This window comes from Pseudomassariella vexata (genome assembly GCF_002105095.1).
Source record: "Pseudomassariella vexata strain CBS 129021 chromosome Unknown BCR38scaffold_4, whole genome shotgun sequence".
Lineage (NCBI taxonomy): Eukaryota > Fungi > Ascomycota > Sordariomycetes > Amphisphaeriales > Pseudomassariaceae > Pseudomassariella > Pseudomassariella vexata.
This window is the reverse complement of record NW_024467959.1, coordinates 1,466,012-1,478,109: the sequence shown is the minus strand read 5'-3', so window position 1 is coordinate 1,478,109 and position 12,098 is coordinate 1,466,012. Positions and strand designations below refer to the sequence as shown.

At 51.5% G+C, this 12,098-nt stretch overlaps 4 protein-coding genes across 4 annotated transcripts; 2 read left to right on the top strand and 2 right to left on the bottom strand.

Moving 5' to 3' along the window:
• Nucleotides 1-1,401: 1,401 nt before the first annotated feature.
• BCR38DRAFT_426873 (uncharacterized protein) lies at nt 1,402-2,901 on the top strand. Its single transcript, XM_040859796.1, has 4 exons — nt 1,402-1,651; nt 1,715-1,785; nt 1,856-2,229; nt 2,289-2,901. The coding sequence occupies exons 1-4, from the start codon at nt 1,450-1,452 to the stop codon at nt 2,782-2,784; spliced, it is 1,143 nt and encodes a 380-aa protein (XP_040718003.1). The 5' UTR covers nt 1,402-1,449; the 3' UTR covers nt 2,785-2,901.
• A 328-nt stretch (nt 2,902-3,229) lies between these two features.
• BCR38DRAFT_482995 (acetyl-CoA transporter 1) lies at nt 3,230-5,000 on the bottom strand (the record flags this gene model as incomplete). Its single annotated transcript, XM_040863572.1, has 2 exons — nt 3,230-3,566; nt 3,619-5,000. 2 exons carry the CDS (start codon nt 4,998-5,000, stop codon nt 3,230-3,232), a joined length of 1,719 nt encoding a protein of 572 aa, XP_040718002.1.
• An 825-nt stretch (nt 5,001-5,825) lies between these two features.
• BCR38DRAFT_456164 (cenp-O kinetochore centromere component) lies at nt 5,826-6,745 on the top strand (the record flags this gene model as incomplete). Its single annotated transcript, XM_040861884.1, has 2 exons — nt 5,826-5,907; nt 5,964-6,745. 2 exons carry the CDS (start codon nt 5,826-5,828, stop codon nt 6,743-6,745), a joined length of 864 nt encoding a protein of 287 aa, XP_040718001.1.
• A 2,963-nt stretch (nt 6,746-9,708) lies between these two features.
• BCR38DRAFT_482993 (uncharacterized protein) lies at nt 9,709-10,482 on the bottom strand (the record flags this gene model as incomplete). The annotated part of the gene is made up of 1 exon (XM_040863571.1): nt 9,709-10,482. The coding sequence occupies one exon, from the start codon at nt 10,480-10,482 to the stop codon at nt 9,709-9,711; it is 774 nt and encodes a 257-aa protein (XP_040718000.1).
• Between the last annotated feature and the right edge of the window lie 1,616 nt (nt 10,483-12,098).

Below are 12,098 nucleotides of genomic sequence, written 5' to 3'. Positions count from 1 at the left end.
TGTCTAAGCAGTTGTTAATGTAAAGTTAACAGTGCCCAGAGGTGGAGTGTGGATAAGGCGCACCTCAAGGAGTGATTTCAGCTTGTAACGATCATCCATCATCAGGTGCCAATGGATATACCCAAGAAAGAAGTAATCCAACGACCGAAGAAGTTTCATAGCCCCATCACAAGTTTCTCGACAGCGAACGATGCAGGAGATGCTCTCCTGCAGAAGGTGCTGCAAGCCCTCTTCATCGGCTTTCGAATGGATATGTGCGAACACCTCTTCGTGGGTTGCCACATATGCCAGGATCCTCTTCTTGTAACAGCTGCAATATCGTTGACAAATGACATGTACCGGTCCAGCTTGACCTCCAATGCTAACCGCAGCGCTAGATCATCACACTTCCGGATAATAAGTGTCACGTGTGGTGGCGAGCTGGTGGCGAGCTTGTGGCAAGCTGCTTCCACCACCAGGGGAAGTGCTTCGAAGATTTTGATAAGGACTTGAAATTGCTGCTCCGATCTAACTCGAGTCGAGTTGAGTCGAGACGAGACATTTGGATACTATACATGGCTCTCTTGAGCAACAGCCCATACTGCTCATCCGTGCACAGCTTCCTCATGCTGTTGAGGTGCGAACAGAAGCTGGCGATGAACGGAGTGGTACTGGATTCCGGGTAGAAAATCGGGGTGTAGTCGGAAACTTCAGGGTCTTCGGCGTTCACGAGAAAGGTGTATATCATGTGCATGCTATACGCACATTCTTGAACGTCCGTCCGTCAGGGGTAAGTAGAACCACATGGGCACCGCTACGGAAGAGCGCCGGAGAAGGCTTCGGACCGTCGAAGATAGTCTTGATCATCGATCCATGGCTGTTCGGAGAAATGCTTGCAAATTGATTCTTCGTATGCCAGGTGGTTGGGTTCAGGGGCTGCCAGTCTAGACTTCTGTTGCATGACCCTGTCACAGATCTCCGGCAGGCATTATGCTGCAGCGAGCTAAGAAATCAGGACACTCCTGATGTCATCGATGTGCTTCTGAGGATTCTGGAAAGCGAATACCTTTTCATACGCTTCTGCGAGACCCCGAGGGACACACACGTGACCAACATGGGAACACTTCCCTTACCGCACAACCCTATAAAACCATGTCCAAAAGGCTAGTATCTCATGCACGAGTCAACAATCGATGTTTGCTTCGGGCAAGAAATATTTATAGATGTGGCTGGGTTCATTCAAGGGACTTTGACAAGCTGTGTAACATCGATGCTGTGTTCCCATTGGGCCAAGACCATAACAACTATCACCAACTGCACAACCCCTTGCATGTTGACGAAATGATGCAAACAAAAGTCTGCCCATATATATTGCAATCTACATTTCACAAATTTCTGACCGCCATCTTCGTGAAACCACAACCCGCACTCTGCCCACGGACTTTGTCACTCGTGTGTAAGTGTCTTGCCATGGTCTGGGTTGAGATCCCTGCCAACCCATTGGTGCGAGCATTCCTCATTATCGCGTGCGTTGTGCAACTGCTTGCGCTCATAGCGCTGGGCCTGCGATTGCTCTGTGTGAGAATTCGCAAGACCAAGTTACGTCGGGACGACGGGTTTGTGTGTGTTAGTACGGTGTTCGGCTTGGTCAACACTGTTCTCTTTTGTTTCTGTAGGTTTCCATGCCACCGGTCCATCTTTGTTGCAATTAGAAAGCTAAAGTTGGGGGGTTCAGTTGCTTACAGTGGCCTTGGGCCCTCCATCGAAGGGGCCAACACAGACATAGACTATGAGGACCATAAGAAGGTAAGTAGGGGAAACCCCTAAGCAACTTACACACACATGACTTAAACTGATGAATAATACAAACGGCCAGATGCTGTTCATTTTCGAGCTGAACTACCAGCTTGGTACTTGTTCAGCCAAGCTGAGTACCTTGGGTCTCTATCTGCGCGTCTTCGCCCATGAGCGGATGCAAAAAGCGACCAAAGCCTCCATTGCATTCATCCTCCTGGGGTTTCTGGCCCACCTCTTCTGGATAGTACTTCTCTGCAGGCCGCTCAGCAGCATGTGGAAAATAGGTCACGAGGGTGACTGCGGCGACAGACAGAACATTTATTTCTCGAGCTGCAGCTTCACTATAGCTAGCGACGTGTTGCTTCTTACTCTGCCCATGCCGGTGATATGGCGCCTGCAGATGAAGCGGAGCTCCAAGATGGGACTGAGTTGCCTCTTTGCCTCTGGACTACTGTGAGTGACCAGCTATCTTTAATTTTGATTTGTCTTCCACGCTAACTCATGTCTGACAGCGTGGCTGTTATGTTGACAGCCTGTTTGATCATCTCCACTGGGTATGGCGACTTCATCTACACGTCTGCCTACTCCACATTCTTTTGCACCCTAGAGCCCAACTTAGCATCCATCTGCGCCAGCTTGCCTGTCATCCACAATTTACATATGACGTTCCGCAAGAAGCACCGAAACAGCATGCACCAACCCACCTTCAACGGCGTGCAGACCATCGGCACAGCAGAGACCAGAAAAAGGCACAACCCACTCGAACACCTCCAAGACTCCCGCGAGACTTTCCAGCTCGATACCCTGGGCCATCCGAGCCAGACATTGCAACACCATACTTGCGTGGAAATTGAGAAAGGGTTGCTTTTAGAGCCGCTGCCGGCCATTCTTGTTGATAATCAAGCTCATAGTAGCGGTTCGCAGACACAACTAATTCACCATGCTGGACATGAGGAGACGGCATCACTGTCAGAAGCAATTGCAGTCCACGGGAACTGGGGGGTCTAACGAGAGTAGCTCCTGGGCCGCACAACATACTGACTAAAGATTGGGATAGATCAATGGGGTATATAAAGCAGGGAACATAAAAATCCGCTTTTGGAGAAGATGAAGCTGAGATGGGACAAGTTCTCAATAGAATGATAGACTAAAATTCTTGCTGCTGTGCAGTCTAATACACTTTCATGTCAATTTGTATAGTCCCAGGGCTGGGACGAGATGAATCCATCATGGAGACAGCAGCTCCTCCGAGTGTCGCCCATGTCACCGCTCCACAACTTCCTGAGGAATCGATCAAGAACCACTTGTCTTGTTGGAGCTATGTCACAAGAATGTCCTCACGAGAAGCGAAGTCAAAGTCATTGAAGCTCATCGAATTCGATTGTCTACTATACAGCTATGCAGCGATATCGTATCCTCTCGTCGCCCCCCTCTCGTCGCCCCCCTCTTCAGATTACCTTGAACCTGCCAACCTCCACGCCTTTAATGGCAGGCTTTGCAGATGCAATACCTTGGGTCGGATGTACATCGTGAATGTCAGCAAGCCGACGATGACACAGAAAACATTGACGATGTAGTATCCGTCGTGGATAACCTCACATGTACCCCCTCCATTTAGGCATCTCTCCTTATCGACTTGAATGGCGCAAGAGTACGGTGTCGTCACCAGTGGTCCCTTAAGCAACGAGGAATCGACGTTCCCGGCGGGAGGGTGGCACGTGGCTTGGGTGAAGTAGTCGACCAGCCGAAGAACAAAGAACCTGGGGAATGTACCTCCGAGGTTGCTTACCCTATATCCGAGTTAGTTTGTTTATGTAATAACAGACAATAGGCATCACTTACGTTGCAAGCAGGGTCATGTAAGTCCCACCGATCACGGGATCGGCTACCCTGGCGTGGAAAGCCGAAATGGCGACAAACATGATGGTGTTGGTGAATGTTGAGAAGAGGTGCTCGGCAATCACCACGAGCATGTACCAAAGCGTGACCCCTCCGGCCGGGAAGATGCTCACAGTGACTTGAGCAACGACTGCGGCAGCCAAACGACCCATGAAGCCCCAGCACCAGAGACGCATCGGAGTGTACTCCTGAGACCACTTGCCCGCGTAGTAGCCCAGTCCAATCTCAAAGGGGAAGTCGATCAATACGGTCAGGGCCATGTTCTCCTTGCCAAATCCCTTATCCAAGAGCTTTAGGTTGGTGACACCGTCATTGGCCTGGAAGCCAATCTTCGAAATGAGGTGGACGATGATGATGGTCTGGATATTCTTGAGCTTCAACACTCCCCACATGATCTTGTAAACATCCCAGATACCGTCTTCGTTGCGCGTCTTCTCCTCTTTCTTGATCACAGCAAGGCCAATCGTCACGACAATGTAAGCCCAACCCCAGAAAGTCAGGTATCCGCCCAAGCTCATCAACCCACTTTCCAGCGCTTCGGACCTGAACCATCGATTCGCGAAGTCCTTTGAGTTGAAGGCTAGGAAGACAGTGTACGACATGAATTGTCCGGCAGTAAGACCAACGGTTTGGGCCGTAGAAGCGTATGAGACATTGCCAGGGGTAAGAAGCGTCAAAGCCCAGCCGTCCACGGCAATATCTTGGGTAGCGCACGTGAAGACGAGGAAGAACCACCATCCGGTGAAGTTCCATACTGTCGGTCCACCTGGCTTGCCCGTGGTAGCCATGAGGTCCTCAATGTAGGAGCCCAGTACCAGCATGCCCAGCCCTGACACAAGTTGGATAGGAAGAATCCAGCTCTTTCTCCTTCCCACCTTTGGACTCCACATGGCGTCGACAATCGGACTCCATAACAGCTTCAGAGAGTAGGGATATCCAGCCAAAGTAAAAACACCAATTTGACTGTAGGAGAGGTGCTCCTTCAGAAGGAAAGGTACGGACCCAATGGCCAAGCCCATGGGGATGCCCTGGAGAAAGTACAGCAACACGAGCAGCCCAAAGTTCCTCTGGTCTTGTATGGGAAGCTCCCAAAATCCATGATTATTGACTGTTGGCGTCTTTGGGACATGGTCGTCTAGAGAGAAGAACTCCCGCTCCATCAGATTCCCAGTGACCTTGGCCGAATCTGGCTTGAGAGGAGTGTTCTTCCGCCGATATTCACCGTCCATGCTGCCGTTCTTCGCAGAGCCGTTGGCACGGCCGCTCGTCGAGACTGACAGCTTGTCACGGGTCGGCGACTTCGAGCGTCGAGTTTTGACTCCCATAGGTGATTCTGGCGCAAAGGCAATGTTTATTTCGGGAAACGAGTTTATTCTTCGGGTCCGTCTTTGCGTGTCGGAATACAAGGTATAGGTTTGCGTCTAGGGTATTTCTGCGTTGGGAATATGTTGGAAGATGAAGTTGCAGCTCGGAGAACTCCTGTGAGGTAGGCAGGCAACGAGGGACATATATGGATCGAATAGGCCAGGCACCGCAGCAGTCAGCACATCCGAAGTACCTAATGGCCAGAGGTATAGCTATGACTCGCTGCGCTACAGCGGGAACTGCACGCGCACAAGAAGATGTAATTGGAAGAAGCTCCAGCTGCGAGATGGTCTGGTGCTTGGAGCTTCAGGCCTGACTTGGCGGGACAATGAGCAACCGTGGCCTTTTCGGATCGTGAGAAGTGACAAAGAGTGAACCCGCTTTTGGCGCGAGAGAGTTGTAAAGATAAGCTGTTATGGGAACGATACACAATACAAACAAAGATTTTTGAAGATCGCAAACGCAAATTCCCCTACCTAGTCCATCTCTGACCAGTTGCATCTTTGGCACTGTCGGGGGACGACACAACGACTTTTCTGCAAGTCGACGAGGGAACTGCAGCTTGCAGGTGGAGTTGGGCGGCACGATACCGAGGGTCCTGGTCCATGCCCAGGGGCAACTCTTGCCGCAAATGGTTAAAAAGACATCACATTCCCCGCCGCTTGATCAGATAAGGTCAAGCTTCGATCTGCGATAAGGTATGGGGGCGCGTCTCGACGCGATACTTCCATTGTTGCAAATAGTCCCAAACCTGCCCGAGTCCGCCCCAACGGGTCGGTTTAAACATGTCGAGTCGGACGTCGCAGTCGCCAGATCTGTCTGTTGCAGACAAGTTAGACAATGAAATTGCGATTCTGAGATCCCAAGGCATGTGGCATCAATCCATGGTTTACTTACAAGAAGCAAGTCCTAACTGGGCCCAGTGGGATCACTCAAAAGGGAGCTCAAACTCCAAGCGACAACCCTCCTGACAGCAGACTCAACGCGCGAAATTATCCGGCAGGGTCCCGACGATGACTCCAAGGCCAGAATTATGGCGCAATCCGATCAACAAATCGCCCACAAGCAGCAATGCCTCTACCGAGCATGCGCCTCCGTCACTGCGCTGAAGATCCGCGATCCCGACCCGAACGCTGTCGACGAAGGCAATGTCCTCGGCCTACGCTTCGAGGTCATGTCCAAGTCCAGATTCATCCGCCCTTACTACGTCATGCTCAATCGCCCGTATCCCGACTCACGCCGCCTGCGCATCCATCGCCATACCGTACCGCCGTCCATCCCTCTCGCTGGCTTGGCGGCGCGACATCTACCGGCACCAAGATCAGGCAATGATGACCACAATGCCCCCCAAGAACAAGACCTCTCCCGGTTTGCGCGGGCTCTGAGGAGGGAGCTCGTCCGATACCAAAATAGAGTGGGCGTCATTGGGGATTTGAGGAATTCAGCTGGGCTGGAGAGCAAAAAGGGGAAGCGGAAGGAGGTCGAGTTTCCCATTGTGGATATCAGCGCTGCTGATGCGGAGATCAAGCAGATCCGGATCCAGTGGGCCGATGAAAAGACGGGCCGGCTGGTCATGGATGACGACGGACACATACTGAAGATGGTGGTGCAGGGCGAGAATGGTCGAGACCGAGAGACTGTCAGGGATCTTCTTGGTGGAAGCGTCCGCATCGAGGAGTTGACGAAGCGGATGAGTGGTGATTGAAGGCGTTCATGAGTAGCACAACCACCTCCCTGCGTTAGGCATTTCCATCGCGACAGTCAGAATGAAATGGTGATGTCCGGAAGAGTCATCGGCACCGTTGGAGAACTATACCCTCCCTACCGGCCTAACGGTTGGCTGGAATCGCTGAGCCTCATGGTCGTTATTTCGTCGTGTGCCTCGTTGTGGTTTGTTTCCATTGGAGATACCAAGCGCCCAACCTATTTGGAATCGAGCGGACTTCAACCGCGTGATGGTTATCGTGCTCCCAGTGGCCCGCTATTTGGGCTCTTATGGAGCTCGGAAACAAACATGAGTGAAACAACAGCTTCCGCGAGTCGTCATGGGCTCGGTCTAGCAAGAGAACAAACTTGGACGCGTTGGCTACACGGCAGAGTTGTTGGACTATGTGTCGTTTATGTCGGATTCTTGGAATCCCTGAAAATGAGTTGGAATGCTACTTGGTGGAATATGTTTCGAAACAAAACACCTTAGGCTACCTATGCGACCAGGTTGCTGTCTTCCAATGTGAAAAAGTTGCATATATACGTCGGGTCTGTGCCGGTTCAACCTCGTCTCCCGCTAGGTTCGGAGCATCATGCATGATCAAACATGTTTCGCAACGAAATCCACAAGTAAACGGTGCTTCAATCTCAGTTGCCCAATTCGTGTCCCAATCTCCCAGCTTAGAACGGCATGCGGAACAAATACTGGGAGCTGCAGGGCTGGGTTCGTCCTAAGGGAGACGATATCCTCTCCGCGCAGATTCCGTCGGAATCGTCAAACAGTTTCTCCCACTGTAACCTCAAGTGAACTGTACTTGTGTGTTCACTGGCGCTGTATTGCAACGGCTTGACTCGAAGTTCTGGCCAACTGACGACCACGCTTGTAGGGCCAGAAATGGCGATACATGTTGGGATCTCCACCACGCCCAAGAGACTCACCATGCATTTATTTCAAACTCGAGGAGAAGCTCGATTGACCTGACCTACAACGGGTTCGAAAACTGCTGCGGACGATGCACTGTGTACACTGGCATGATGTATAAGGCTGAAGAACAAAACGAGCAAGTGGTAACTGCTCGAGTACCCGACTAAGTCCAAATTTGGCCCTGCTAGCAAGATTGTCTCCTCTCTCCATGACTGAAGCTGGCTGGTCCACGCCCACAGATGGCAGTTCGGCCGTGCCAACCTGCCGCTTGCAAACCCTCGTCTTCCGCTCCGGCGGCCCTGTCTTCTGCTCTGTATACAATATTTACGGGCTGAGCCGTGGGAGAGGTGCTTAGGGCTGCGGTTAGTGTAGATGAGAGGGAAGTGTTGTGGATGGCGGTACAGGGCATTCGCGGCCGCTGGGGAAATCATCTTGTTGGACGCAGGTTGCGATGAAAGGGGGTTCTCAATGGGGGCTGGGAAGGCTAGGGGCTGTGTGTTAAGCATATGAATGCAAAAGGGGGCATGGCCGCCTCCTTCATTCGGTTTGAAATACATAGGGGTGGTCTGCTGTTACAAAATTAACGATGGGTTTGTTTGATCCTAGGCTGGGCCTTGCGTTGAGATCGCAGGAAGAGTCGAAAGCCTACACATCGATCCAGACGATTCTGTGGCAAAGTTGGTCTCATGCCCGGGGACCAATGTTCACGATGCAACCAGGCAATCAGGCTTCGAGCCCTAGCCCTCTCCAGCATCCGGCCTCTATTTCACAGTTCGATAATTCAATGGCAAGCTGGAAACAAACGAGTTGAGCATGGCAGTCTCTGGAAACTATGTTGGAAAACGACATTCCAGCCGTTGAAGGCCGAGTTTTGGGCACATTGTTCCTGGACCGCATCGCTAGACCGAAGCCGGAGATAGCGCATGTCAAGAAGTCATATTTCCCATCGTACGAAGCAACTTTTACCGACTGGTGAACAAGACCAGTCAGTCAGTCAGCCCATATGAAAACCTCCGCTTGGAACAGCATAATAAGGTCGAGAGGTCAACCCAGGTGTAAGACAGCCGATCCTAAGTGCCGCCGAAATCAGAACACGACGACTCCCAATATATGTTTTACGAGATCATTAGTATACAGCATTTCAGGCCCATCTAGGCTAAAACTGTGTTAAAGACATCTCCCAAGCCATCCCGGAGAAGTGACTATGTCTGCCAGCATCAACATACACCCGTTAATCAAGAACACGAGCCCTTGTTTATACGCCCTACCTCCAAAGCTGTCAAACAACCAGCCGTCCCTTTTGAAACGAGCGGTTCCAGATAAACACCCACCCGTCACCTTACACGACTTTGTCTTTGTTCCAGAACACGACGCAACACAGCACAAGCTTAATTACTTTAAATCCACTCAGGGTCAGCACCACAGCCGATACATACAGCTCATGGACCGACCGACTTGACTTATACGTATTCTTCGCGTACACCCAACCACCTCATTCATAGCCTAGCCTAAATGGATGAACGTGTACCGACTCAATTCGCCCACCCAAATGCTATTTCACGTTTCACTGGCAGTGCACTGCGTCAGCAGTGGGGTTTACGGAATGCCCATTGAGGGGTTGCACGTGAGTTTCACGGGTTACAATACTACATATGCCTGAGTCAGAGGGTCGCTCAGATGGACGACCAGCGAGTGGTTGTTGTCAAAATGAGGTAGGTGACATTTATACAAGATCCGACAGCATATAGTCACTTACATCGAACTAGTCGGAAGGCAAGAGATCAAATAAGCTATCAGAAGTGAAATATGCGAATATCTAAACTAGATCGAATCTAGCTGGGCCAAATGGGAATCTTTAACATCGGGTACAGAAATTTTTTTTTTTTCTTGCACCTCATTATTTCCATCACCGTGACCCCTAATCCTTAGACCACCCCGAATTCAGTAGTTACCCTAGGTATTTACAGATGATGGGTTTTCGAAAAATAGCCTGTTATCATCCCATCATCGACTTTCCATTCCCCCAAATCGACTGTTTAGATGAAAACCGCGGCCAAAGCAGCAGCAGCGATGACACCACCGGCCCGACGCGCATTTTGCACGGCACCGGCAGTGACGATAGCCTGGGATGCGGTAGGAGTGTTTGTGACGTAGGTAGACGTCGTTCCGACGCCACCAGCAGGGTAGGTAGTCACCGAGGGAGTGATGAGAGTGGTGGCGGAGGAAGCGGCACTAGTGGGCAGGGTGGCGACGACTGTGGTCTCGGCTGAGGTAGGGACGGCCAGGGTGTATGAAGGGATGGACTGAGAGTAGATAGGAGCATATGAAGAAGTTGTGACGATGGTGGTCTCCGGCACCGAGGAAGTATAAGTCTCAACGGGTAGCGCGGAAGAGGAGTACGTCTCCGTGGACACCGACTCGCTCTCCGTTGCCGTCACTGGGCAGATCGTGGTAGAAATGGGAATGGTGATGACGACTGTTGCCCCCTTATCTCCGGGGCAGTCGGTGACCGTGGGAGCGCAGGAAGTGATAGTCTGGACCGAAGTGGCATAGATAGTTGACGTAGTATACTTGTCTATGCTGGAACCCCAGCTCTTGGTCTTGCTGCTGTAGTCGTAGGTCTGGGTATACTCGTAACTCGTGGTTTCGTAGCCATAGCCTTCGGTGGTGGTGGTGCAGTCTTCCTCGCTGTTGCCTCCATTGCCACTGTTGTCGTCGTCACCACCCAAGCCCTTGAGCCAGTCAACCAAGCTGCCAGTGGCGGCGACGGAGGTAGCCAAAGTGAGCATGGAGAGAACTGAAGTCTTCATTTTGCTTGTGAGAGTGGGTAGTCTGCAAGTAATCAGGGTTGCGAGGCCGAGGTCTGAATTAAGACTGTTGGAAAAGAGAATGTGGTATATCGAAGATACTTATTAATGAACGAACGATGGTATTAAGGAGTGACGATGATGGCCTTGAGTCAAACCCGGATTGGTTGCGTGGACAGTGGGACGCGAAATATGCCTCCGGATGGCAGGGAGCAGGGCCTCTCTCTTATAGCCAAACGATAAACGGTGGGCATCACCACCACAGCTGCCGAACTGCACCTATTGACCGCTTGGTCGACTGGCGACTCAGGTAAGAAAACGCCACAGGGACTCGAGCTGGATAAGCTTCCACGCCATCTTGCTATTTGGGGCAAGGCGTGGGTTGCTTCATTTACACGTAAATCTTGGCGTCACCGAACGGGACTTGGAGAAACGTCATTCGTTCATTTGGCCGTTGTGTGCCATCAGATCAGCAGGAATCGGGGCGCAGCGCCTCCCAAACAGCGCACATTTGGCCGATAATTATGCAAGAGGCAACCAAGCAGCCCCAGTCCTCTGTTGAATATTGTGATAGCCCAGTGATTTGGGCTGATCAGGGACCGAACGACCCAGGCAAAAGCAGGTGCCAGGAGGTCAGATGTCACCCTCCACAGTGGATGGCCGCAAGGGGACCAATGATGGCGTTGTGGATGCGTGCTCTTGCGCTTCTTGGTATGTTCCTGCATCTAAACAAGGATGGGCTTTTAAGGTTGTCTTGGTTGGCAGGCTATTTGGCCAATCACTTAAGCTAGAAGACCACGTCTGCCCCGCTCCACGAGAATGGGATGAGGGCCTGGCGTTTCAAGCTCACAGTAGTCCACCGCCGCCATGACCCTGGAAATTTTGTATGGCACTTGGCCTGCTTTCCCTTCCCAGTACGTAGTATGTGAAACACGATTCTTTCTTGTGCCTGCATTACTCTGGTTGACAGAAGCGTTTAGATGAACCTGTTGACCTCCAGCCAGGAGTATCCTTGTAGAGCAGTCAGCTGGATTTGGGCCTGGCCAGCTGGATTTGGAAGGATGTCTCAATGCCACCCTTCTCCCCCGAAAGGGGTGCATGAAGCCGGTCTAGTCCAACGAGACTGATGCCTGTTCTCGGTGGGCAGAAAAAGCTACCATCAGCTGAGGTAGGTTTCAATTATCCCGAGTAGACGCGAGGCGTAAATAACGCAGCTCATTTTGATCCTGCTGTCATCCATGCTCGCTATATGCATTGTAGTGGGACTATTGGTGCGTGCGCATCATCCATAGTCATTGTCCTGTCGATCTGGGGATATTGGATGGCGCCCTTAACTGGCCACTCAGCATGCGGGCTGCCGTATTTTCCCTCGAGATTATTTTCAGCCTTGAACGGACGTATGGCCAGACGCACGTGTCAATCTACTCGTTGTGTTCAATGGTGTTGGTTGAAAGGTTGGTCTCTCGAACCGACCTGCTGACAAACTTGTGTTATTGACTGCGAAGTCGGTAGTCAGAACGAGCACAATCGTCTCCACCCAACAAGGACAGAGAGATGACCCTGATCGGCCACAACGGGGCGTTCGCACGGAATTTGGGGTAAATGAAACGATGTCACCA

What these genes read in the sequence shown, in the direction of transcription:
- BCR38DRAFT_426873 (XM_040859796.1), top strand. Translation starts at nt 1,450, where the DNA reads ATGGTCTGGGTTGAGATCCCTGCCAACCCATTGGTGCGAGCATTCCTC. An exon ending in ACTATGAGGACCATAAGAAG is followed by an intron (nt 1,786 to 1,855) that starts GTAAGTAGGGGA and finishes ACAAACGGCCAG; the next exon opens with ATGCTGTTCATTTTCGAGCT. An exon ending in CTCTTTGCCTCTGGACTACT is followed by an intron (nt 2,230 to 2,288) that starts GTGAGTGACCAG and finishes CATGTCTGACAG; the next exon opens with CGTGGCTGTTATGTTGACAG.